At 31.5% G+C, this 12,031-nt stretch overlaps 1 protein-coding gene across 1 annotated transcript in view; it reads right to left on the reverse strand.

Moving 5' to 3' along the window:
- Window positions 1-5,913: 5,913 nt before the first annotated feature.
- LOC107440417 (uncharacterized) overlaps window positions 5,914-12,031 on the reverse strand; it is a 574,971-nt gene continuing 568,853 nt past the window's right edge. Inside the window, exons 32-33 of the mRNA XM_071177030.1 lie at window positions 9,496-9,532; window positions 5,914-6,792 (exon numbers count right to left, since the gene is read on the reverse strand). Of these exons, the coding sequence (XP_071033131.1) occupies window positions 6,026-6,792; window positions 9,496-9,532 (804 nt within the window). The 3' untranslated portion in view covers window positions 5,914-6,025. The remainder of the gene's footprint in view (window positions 6,793-9,495; window positions 9,533-12,031) is intronic.

Here is a 12,031-nt window from a genome sequence, read left to right on the forward strand (position 1 = left end):
TTTCAGCCGTAAGACACTAAAGAATCCCCCGCGGAGAAGTCATTAAAAAGACCAGGTAGTCCTAAGACACTAAAAAGTTCGTTCACCAATAGTTGGCACTTAATCACGTGGTATCCGGCAATACTATTCGTTCAATCCTGAACAAGGTTGCTATTTGGCTATAGTATGACAAAATCATTAATTTAGCAATCTTTATGCGCATTTTTTTAACATTAAATATTTCATAAATTTGATGATATTTCTCTCATTTGAGTGAATAGTTTGTCCTTTTCGAGACATTTTGCTGCAATATATTTAATTAGCTAGAACAACGAAAGGTGTAATAGCGAAGTATGTGTTTGAAAAATAACTTTTTGCGTATGGCTCGCATTAAGGGTAGTCTCAATTTCAAGCGCGGAGACGTTTCTCCTCTTACTCCCGCGCTGAAGTGAACTCTTCATCCGAGGATGTGGAGCCAAGTGCCAACTTCTGGTGAACGAACTATATATTGCATTGCTCGGGCAAAAATAAACAAAATAGGCCCATAAATTAGGCAGTAACGCAGTATTTGAATGACCCCTTGCAAAGATCTAAAGAAAACAAAAAAAAAACTTGTATCTTTTCAAGCCGATGTCCCTTTTTAGTTTTGATGATGCAACTCAAACAATTTATTTAAAAAATAAAGACGATGCATCACACTTCAATGTTATAAGTAAGTGACTGGCGGCTTTGTACTCATAAAAACTAAACTTTTAGCACATTCTAAAATAACGATAAAGCTAAAGGAATGGATAATTGCACCATGCCAAAGTACATACAAAAAAGAACAACAAAAAAAGTTGGACGGACGACATTAAATTCAGTTTCATTGTAACATAGCATCTATTACACAACCTTCGTTATTATATAAATTATGATCTAAATTCAACAAAGTATATAAAATATTTACAAATCTAAAATATAATACTGTAGAACGAGTAAGGTTTCTCAATGTTTATTGAGTATAGGATAGATTTTTTGATCGAGTTCTTAACCACTGTTACGTTATGCATTCTTAAAAAACATCGTTTGAAATAAGTGAAATTTCATGTAAACATACAAGATATATAAATACACATTGAGCAGATATGTTTAATACTGTTTATAATTATTTATTTTGTTGGGTGATTTATATATGCCATAAGTTAAATGAAAAAATCCAGTTCTTTGCAAATGTTGCCAGTATTTTGCAATGCCCTAAACTAATTGGAAAAGTAATTATTTTTTATTCGTTTTAGGCTCTTAACAACCTGCCTACACTTTTTGTAAATACAATAAGGACATTATTACAGTGATTTCGGCAATGGACTTGCCGGTAACCATGGTAACGATTAGGGGAAAAGTGTGGAGTGTGAGGAAATTGTGTAACGTGTATTCTGCTCACAAAGGGTACTTTTATAAATATGCTAAGAATTCAATCAAAATTAATTTGTTTGGACCTATTGTAATAAGCCTTTTATAAGGCTATTTAAAATAAATACTCTGGGTTCATGGCCGGAAAAAAATTTGGTTAATTGAGCGGTGAATATTCTAATTAACCTAAAAGCTTACAGCCATAAGCCTAAAATGCGTCAGGCTAATAATGAAGTAGTGGATATTTTTCTAATGGCCTGTCGTTTTACAAATTGAAAGCGGCTATTTGTAAAGTTATTCAATTTACTTATGACATATAGATCATTCCAACGAATATACAGATGAAATTAGATTCACAGCAAGTTTTAAAAATGACATTTTTAAATACTTTATAGTAAAAAAATGTACGCATGATTTGTTTTAGAGTTAGATTGGCAATAGTGTTCACAATGCCTCATTAAAGCTGTTGCTATAGCCTCAATTTCAATAAGCGAAATATAAATATATATTTAAAATTATATGAATGCTTATACCGAAAAACAAATATTTACATTTTACAACAAATAAAGTTAGTGAACGTATGCAAAATGTAATTACTGTTACATCGCTAAGTCGTAGGAAAATAATGCAATAACAAGAGACAAAATGAGCAATTTGGGACCAGAAATCTTATTTTTAAAGGGGGCTTTCGTTGTGCAAGCCCGCGTGAAAATTATTTAAATTTTTAACACCCTGTATTTTATTACATTCAACGCCGTTTTGGAAATTTTTTAAATTACTTTAGACAGAAGCAAGCGACGTTTTTCCTCATAAATGAGACAGCAACTTTAAAAAAAAATCAATTTTAAAAACTGAAAAAAAAATATGATTGACTTATTGATTTAAAATAAAATATTTAATCTGTTTTAAGTGATTTCTATCTCTACTTTTTTTAATTAAAAGAAAAATTGAATGCCAATATTGAATATATTTTTGGAAAGAAATAAGCACTTTTGTTTGCACTTCTTCAAAGGACGGAGTTTTACGAATTTAAATGTTGACTGATTTGATTTGAATACAATATGACATTTATTTATTAAATAAAAAGAATACGTAGGGCACAGCTGTTAAGACTTTACACATTTTTTTGTAAAGTATTTTTACGCAGTTCCAAAATTAACGCTTTAATATTAAATTTATATTTTGTTTAACATACACGATGATTTAGTACTACCATAGTATTTATATAATTTAAAATTTATTACTTAAGAATGCGTGGGAAGTTAAACAACATTTTGAAGAATAAAAATTTTTTTTATTTAAAAAAAATAAAATTTTTAAAAAAAATTTAAAAGTTTTTAGCTATACATAGTAATCATATCCCATACTAATGCAACTGAGCTGCTTTTGTTTTGAATAAATTATGACACTTAAGTTGTAAAAATTTATTCATAAGCAAAATAACTTATTTAGTTAAATTTGATGTCTTTTTTTTCCATTCCATATCGCATTGCTGTGACGGCCCATGACTGACCCCTTACCTCCACCCCTATTTCTCATTTATCATTGTTTTTTCCTTTAAAAGTCGAAATATTTAAAAAAAAAAAGAAACAAAGATAAATTTGTTAATAAAATATATAATTATTTTAATTTTACGTCAGAACATTTTGCTATTATGTATATCGTTACTAAATAAACGATTATTCGGATTTTAAAAATAATCCGTACATAAAATAAAATCTGTAAATAAAATATAAATAAAATTAAACTCAGGAGTGAAGAATTTGTGATACAATAAGAAGACATAAATAATTAGTTTTTCTCGTTAATGATATATACTAAATTTATCACGATATATATTAAATATATATTAAATTTATCGACGATATATATACGACGATGTTAACGATATACATTAAATTTATCGATATATAGTAAATTGAAATTGGACACTGTTTTTTACCTCGCTTGAATTAAGTTCTTTTTTAATGTTTTTAAAAATTTCAGGGTAAGTGTTTAGATTTAAGTTCATAATTCGCGAAAAACAAAACTTAGCGTTAAACTGAACGTAGAACACCTAAAACCGCAGGGGTTCTTACGGTTTTTTAATAAACGGAGCATTTGGTAAACAAAAACAGTTCAGTTGCACTTTTTAAAAGACAGTATTATTAACAAAAAGGAAAAGCATATTTGTTTAAAATGGGCAATTCATATTGCAACACTTGTGTTTGAATTATTGAATTCGAATTAACAGTTTGTGACACAGTTAAGAGATGGGTGAATTGTCACAATATAAGAGGTTGAAAAATCACAATTCTTAATTACGCTTAGCCCTTTGAGTTATAAATCGAAACTTTCACCTGAGTATTTTCCTGTAATTGAATAGAAAAAAAATGTAAACAAACTAAGAAATGTACAAACTGTTTCAGAACACCCAAAGGGCTAAAAATTTGACTAGATATTAACATTGTTTGCTTATATAACATTGTTAAATTATTATTACATTGTTTACTTATATCGAGAAGCAACAGTAATTCGGCTGTTCATATTGAAATAAATTGTCCAAAAGTAAAAGAAAAACAGCAAATAAATGAGCATGTCTGAAGTATGTCGTAAATAAATTTTGTAATTAGCTATTTTGAATAAAAACAGTCAGAATTATAAATGGGCCATTTTAAGCTGTTGAGGCATTTATTGAATTGTTTTAGAGAACACGACGACTGGATAAAATTATATTAAAAATTTCCTCAACCCTAATTCAGAATTTTCAATTCCAGTATCGTCTCCTCAACTAACACTGTTAGAAGAACTTAACAATTATAAATGCTATTAGGGATAAAATAATTCAATCACTTTTATAAGACAAATCGTTTCGTTGTAGCTATATAATTATATTGTAACGAAACTTAAATAATCAGGGTGTTTAGCAAAAACCACCCTTAAGATATATTTTTAGAATGTTTGTCAGAAATGAAGTTAAAAACGTATGCATATTAAGAATCGCTTACGAAAGAGTTAGTGGTTAAAGCATCAAAATAGTTTGATTGCCTGATTAAACTTGGAGGTACTCTAACAATTGCTTTTCAACCCCTGCTTCCTCAGGCAAGCAAACACGTTTTGATATCATCAGTTCTTTCTTTCCCGATACTGGTTCGTTAGAATCCGTTAGAGTTTTTGTTTTCTCCTTTCTTTTGACACTAATTTTGGATTAAATATGAATCTTAATTTTAATACTAATATGCACTATGCTTTGACTTCATTTTTGATAAAAAATGTTTGGACTTTATTTTTGAAAAATATATATTAAGGGCAGTAATAACGGCATACTCTGCATAGATGAATTAAATAATCCTGAGAAATTGTCAATGGAACGACTTCATTTGCTTCATAAAAGGGGGAACGTGGTGTATCTTGGAACAATTTTCACTTTCCATTTTTTTTACGCTGGCAGAAAATATACAAATAGCTTAGAAATTTTGTGAGAAATAGATTATACGTTTCTGTATTATTAAAATTTTTTGGCGAACGAACACTGCCATGCACTCCAGGAAAATAGGTTCAAGGTACAACAAGAAAAATAGGTTCAAGGTACAACATGATCCTAAATCTTGGAACCTTGTTGAAAATTTTCGACGTAATATCAAATAACATTTACGCGTAAATTTGAACAATGTTCTATATTTCAACATTGGAAAAAGGTTGTTATATGACTGTTACATATAGTTTTACTTTTACTGTTGTATAGCTATATAGCTATATAGTATATATAATTGTTGTTATAGATAGTTTTGTTCTTACAGGGGTGTCTGCCAGCAATCTTGTTTGTGGATTCTCACATGCCAGGTATTTGGATATTTTACAAAACAATAACTAAACATGTACAAAATTAAATCAAACGTGTTAAGTATGTTGGAATGATGTAACCATGAAATACCAAAAGTTACTTTTAAGTTGAGGAATGTAAATTAACGCTCTTCTTGGCTCAATCCCTTGGTGAATGAGGATCTTAAGTTTGATAAACAAATTAAGGACAATTCCAATAAGAATTAAAAAAAAAAGATTTTATCTAATCTCAATGACATTACTCTTAGAATATCAATTACATAAATAATTTGTTTTGTGTATTTAAACATCCAAATATATACATATAATTAGCGAAAAAGCAGATATGCATGTTGTATCGTGGGCAAACAAATCGAAGTTGTTTAATAAGGAATGGCATTTTGGTAAAAAGCGCTCAAAACATGTCCAATTTTTTGCATTTAAAAGCACTCGTGAATCAAATGAAGTCTTTCCATTGACCAGTATACTTCCATTGATCAGTATACTTCCATGGATTAGTATACTACATTGATGCTTTAAAAACGATGGAAATATTAGGTTAAAATAGGTTTATTTCGTTTAAATTTATCTAGTTTAGGTTCGTAGGAATGTAGATGGATAAATAAATTATCATTTAAAAGAAAATAATGTATTTATCGTAATGTTTTTTCTCAATATATTCGACATAATAGTAGAGTAAATATGATTGTAGTTTCGAAAAATGCGGCTCTTAGTTCATAATTTCTTTTTTTTAAAAATTACCCATTCATTTTTTTTAAAGATTCATGTCATTTTAAATCAAATCAAGCAAAATGCAGTAACTAAAATGGTAGTCTTTAGAAAACGCTGTACATCAAACGGTGGTCATATTCCACGACTGTGACGGGACACTCACATCTTTGGTGATAGTTCTCAGGGGTGCTTCAGTTTTTGACGTAGCGTCACAGTGCACCACAGTCTCCAGCGAATCGGTGTGCTGCAGAAAGCACGACCCCTTCAGTCCTTCGTCAATGCCCTCCAGCGGATGGAAGGATTCTGTACACGTGATGTCTGCTTTGACAGTCTGTGATGGTAGGAATGGCGTGGATGAAAAATTAGGATACTGACCACTAGCTCCGTAATCTGCCTGATGATGAGAATCATTGTACTTTGGATTATCTACGTCTGACTCTAATAAAAGTGGTCTCTTTGCACTCGTAGGTGCAGGGTGGTCTTTGGAATGTTTAGTGAGGGTGCCCCCTGGTGACCCGTACATGATGTGGTGCGGGTGATTGGCGTACCTCCAATGCATCTTGGGATAGCCATCCCCTTTGTCCAGTGAATCGCAGAACAGGTCTTTGCTGTACTGCTGAGGGCTATCGCTGTTGATGGTGGCGTGCTGGTAGGGTTTGAAGATAGGTGTGTGACCGTCTTCGGCAGACGACTCTGGACGTTGTTGTTGGTACTGGTTGGGATTTAAGAGTTCCGTCGTGGCGTCGTTTCGATGGCTCGTCAGGGAGTCTGATAGTGAGGCTTTTTCTATTTGGGAGTACATTCGTTTGATTCTTTCAGCCCTTTTTTCGGCGTCTATGTGCATCTTTCTGGAGTATGGATCATCTACTATTTCTGGTTTCAAAAAACCTGAAAGAAATAAAATGTTACGATTAATGATTAAAAAATTTTTTTAAGGTTGCAAAAACCGCCTTAATTGATGTTTGTCGTCGGATTGGTTTTTAAATCCGGGCTATGTTTCAAGACGTCACAAAATACTTTTTCTTCTTCAGCATTCATAATTATATTGAACTCACCGCCAAGCCATTAATTATATGTTTATAATAAAAAGAATATAAAAATACTTTAAATTATTGTTATGTTAATACATTAAAAATGCCTGCTACTGAAAATGAAAATAAAAACAGCAGTGGTTACCATAGCAACGCATGCGCACTGTTTACTGTTACTCTTGAACACAGTTGAAAAGTGTGTGGGTGCCATAAAATCCAAAGCAAAACCCATTGTAGTGCATTAAAAAATATCAGATTAAATAATTCCCCTTACACCTAAAAACAGTTAATAGTTTTTTGAAACACTTTACTAATTTTTTTTTCATTTAATATACATGATATAACACATTAAGTGCTATAATAAAATCCCCTGAAAAATAAAGCACAAGAAAAACAAAAAAGAGTCTTTTTTTAGATTGCAAAATTAAACCCAAATTCAATTTCCCAGCTTCATTCCAATGAAGATACTATTGCGTTAATTATTACTGTTATTGTCTTAATTTTTTGTGTGCATATTCTGAATTTATGTAGAAACATAACAATTTCTGACCGATTTCAAATTTTAGTTCTATTATACGCAATAATTGTTTTCGTCATATTTTTATTTACTCCTGTTAACTTCAATCTGTCGTAAAATAAATTCTACTACAAAAAGAATGAAGAAGGTTCACTTTTTGGAACTTATTTAGTTTAAAAGGATTAATGGTGAATTCCAACTGACAACTTATCACGCTGCAGTAGCACATGCGCAGAAGAAAATTAATCATTCTACTATAACCAAATCAAACTAGATCAGATCTCTCACCTTCACTTTCCAATAAATTTCTTGTTTTTGCTTTTATTATCGTTCTAAATTCATTTCGTGTTTGATCAAGTAATAATCTATTTTTTTAATCAATATATTGATACAGTACAGTCCCTCGTCAAATTATTGGACGCACTATCAGATTCTATGTAAAATCTTAATTATCACGTGATACTACACAGCTTTATTGTTTTTACGCTACTGAAACCACCTTGTACTGTTGGTTAAACTAGACGATATATACTATAAATTCGACGATAAATTATAAAAAATATAGAATATTCATTATATCAGGTATTATATTATAATGATTAGACCAAATTATTAGACGCGCTGAAGTGTTTTAATAATGACATGCTTTGCACGAGTTTATAGGCAATACTTTTATATTTTAACATACGTGCAATGGGGTTTTTATTCAGGAGATTTTTTATATACTTCCTATTTGTATTTTTTTTTTAGGTATTGCAATACAATGTTAACCAGTTGATACACGAATGTAAACAAGTACAAACCGGTTTCATCAGCGTAAAAGCACTAAAGTTGTATAGTATCACCTGATAATTTAAGATTTTACATAGACTCTTATAGTGCGTCCAATAATTTGTCCAGGGACTGTACATTTAAAAAAACGTTACATCATTCAATATCAATCATTCAATTTGAGCCGTCAAGCGAACGGCAAACCAATCTCATCCATATAAACGTGTGTTATCTCTACTTTTAATATATATCTCTCGTGATGAGTTTATACCTCTCATATGACCAAAATATTATTACAGGAGATGTTCTACCAGATCACAGGATGTGTACAGGATGGATATTGCTTAAGAAAGTGCTATGCTGCGTCGATGACTCCAAGGGATCAGCTAAAGCAGGGCTCGAAAAACCACCCGTCCGCCCGTCCTCGGCGGTCAAAAATTCCCTGCGGACAACGAATTTCTCGAATCCGACGTCCGCGCGGACGGCCTTTTTCCCGTTAATGTTCGTGATGCATTTTCAATTTTTGTTATCTTACAAGAGTCTAGCGCCTCAATTCTAAAATGACTCTCTAATCTAGAAATACAGCAATATACTGCGCATGGTGGAATTGATGTTTTCTCTGTCTGGGAGTACTGTAGCGGTTGAAAGGGGCTTTTCAGCAATGAACTTACAAAAAAACACCTTACGTACTGGTCTTAAATAAGAAGCGTTAAACGCAGTTATGAACATCTACCTATATGCAAATCCCCTTTCCAATTTCTGTGCAGAAACCTCTGTAAATCATTGGCTTGATTGGGGAACTCGCAAACGTCATATTTGATTCATTTAAAAAAACGCAGTACCCTCGGATAAATTGACATTCCAGATAACTTGACTTTTGTCATTTAAATTATTTCTTAAAATAAATACTAGGTTACTATTAGTAACCTAGTATTTGTAATCCTAGTTACTACTAATTCATTGTGCAATTTATATAAATGTTTGTGATAAATAAGAGAAAATTATGTTTTTATTTATTTAGAAGTGACGGGTTAGTTTCAAAGGAGGACGGGTACATTGTTGGACAAGCCGTCCTCGGGGACGGATAAAATTTCTGAGTTTTTTCGAGCCCTGAGCTAAAGCCATTATCATGTATTTCAGTTTCGGTAAGTAAAAAATTCCTCAAAATAAATTTGTTTGATTCCACATATCAATTTTAGTCATTTAAAGCATAGTTACTTCTTTCTTTATATAATCTATTCAGTGGTTAAAAAAAAATAACTCTGTTCTTACTCTTAAATGAATCCGTTCCACTTCTCATGTCTGAATCCTGAAAATAATAATAATAAAATAATTTAGAGACGAGTATGCTATTAAAATAGCAATATTTTTAAAATACATGGCTAGACATTAAAATATCAATATTTTTAGAAATTTTATTCCTTTTATTATTGCGACTTGAAACTCGAATTTGAAGGGAAAAAAATAAGTCAAAATTTGGAATGACGACTTTTACAATACGTTTGACGAAAATTATACCAAGACATGGAATTTATAAATAAAATTAAATTCATGAATTGTCTGCATCAGAAATTATCCAAAAAAACGTCAAATATTGGGTAATTGTTCAATAAAATGATAAGAATTTTATCTTGAAAATATAGTTAAAAATCCACCACTAGATGACACCATTGTCATTTTCCTACAGTTAAGCTTTTTATAGTGAAACTTAGAGCGTTGCGACTTATGCTAGTGAGACTATCTAAAAAACTATCATAATGCCATAAAATCTGTTTCCGAACTTAAAGAAGCGGCCGGGCACAAAACAAAATTAGGGTACATTTATTTTAAAATTTTATTTCAGAGTAAAATATAATACCCCAAAATTTGAGGCAACTATTTAACACCAAAGTGATGTAGTAAAACCCCGTACATAACACTTCATTCTATGTGATTCAGTACACTAAGAACTAGGTATATTCTTCTACACTACTTGGCGTGGAATAGCCGCTACCATTTCTGTTATTCAGTAATACTAAAATTTATAATTACAGTAGTTTATGAGACACATAAGAGACAGCAGTAAAAGTATTTTTACGATACATTAATTCAGAAATAAACACTAATTCTTTACGTAAATCTGTTTCTACCAAAGCCCAAAATTGGTGACATTCCATTTTTTATACCAAATGTTCATTTGTCTTTGCAAGCCCCCCGATTGTCAGAATAAAATGAAATTCGGTTTTAGAGGTTATTTTTGCTCGCTAAATCGAACGCAGTAAAAAAAAATGTTTCTTTAGAAAAAGTGCCCCTCCCCCCCATCAAAATAAGCATATTCCGCAACGACTACAGTTAACTGTTATATATAATTTATGAGATTTGTTTGAGATATCGCTATAACACTTTATTGGTAGCCAGTGTTGAACATCATATTGATCTCAATTTGTAAGGAAGTTGCCAAATGTATTTAATATTGATTTTTGTTTGTAAATACTTTTACATCTAAGATCTATAAATCTAAGATCTGCCACCTAGTTGTGTTTCCTCGAAACTATTTTTTCTGTTATTTGTCAATTTATAGCCAAGCACCTAGCTCCAAGGCTCTATCTGTTAACGAGCCAAAAATGCCACGTCATTTTGACCTTGATCAGAACACGTTTCCAGGGCCGCGTCAGAAAGTTTCTCTCCAAACTTCTACACCACACCAATAGCAATTGAGAATTTTTAGCCGCAGAGGATTATAAGCAGCAAGGTGCATTTAAAAACACCGATTGTTTGGGCGACTGCCAGGATCGAACTCAAAACCTCCAGTTCTCTGCCTTCGACTCTTAAACCATCAGAGCATTTGCACCCATTTTTTCATTACGTAGTTCCCATGATGACTTAAAAATGGACACTTGATATTGGAAGTAAAATGTCAACAGGTGATATATCAGGTTGGAAATTTTTCGATAGGAAGTCCATGAAAAGTATGATGCTTTTCCTTGGCGCAGTTGGCTCGCGCCGCTGACTAGAAATGAGTTCTATCATAATGGATGACAAAGCGTGTATCAGAGTTGGACAAAAACTTAATCGATTACATTTTTCGATTACAGTAATAAATTATTTGTAATCGTGATTACAAGATAACATAATTTTGATTACAGCTGTAATCGTGATTACAACATATAATTACAGTAATTAATTACTTACAATCGTGATTACAACAGTAATCGTGATTTCAATAGTCGGTTACAGTAATTAATTACTTGTAATCATGATTACAATTTTTTATAATGTTGACTACATCTGTAATCATGATTACTATAATTGGTTATGAAATCGCGATCACAGTTGTAATTAAAATTATGAATGTTTGTAATCATGATTACAAGTAATTGATTACTCTAATTGAGTATTGTAATGACGATTACAGTTGTGTAATTAAAATTACGAGTGTTTGTAATCATGATAAAGCGTAAAGTAATTGATTACTGTAATTGAGTATTGTAATCACGATTACAGTTGTAATCACAATTTGTAATCAGGATTACTAGTAACTGATTACTGTAATTGAAATATGTAATCGATTACATTTTTGCCCTACTCTGTAATCAAAAATTATGATTACTTGTAATCTTGATTACAAGTAATTGATTACATAGCAGTAATTAGCTGTAATCAATTGCAGTTGTAATCGATTACTGTAACCGATGACGAACTCTGGCATGTATTCTCAATAAACTGTGTGCTAAAATCTGTCGTGGATGAAAGTTCTCTCATTGGTTGTGGCGTGGAAGTTTTCAGAGAGGGGTATCAGTTCAGACGCTGTCCACGCCGTCTGCCCAGA

The sequence above is a fragment of the Parasteatoda tepidariorum genome, chromosome 2 (assembly GCF_043381705.1).
Source record: "Parasteatoda tepidariorum isolate YZ-2023 chromosome 2, CAS_Ptep_4.0, whole genome shotgun sequence".
Taxonomy (NCBI): Eukaryota; Metazoa; Arthropoda; class Arachnida; order Araneae; family Theridiidae; genus Parasteatoda; species Parasteatoda tepidariorum.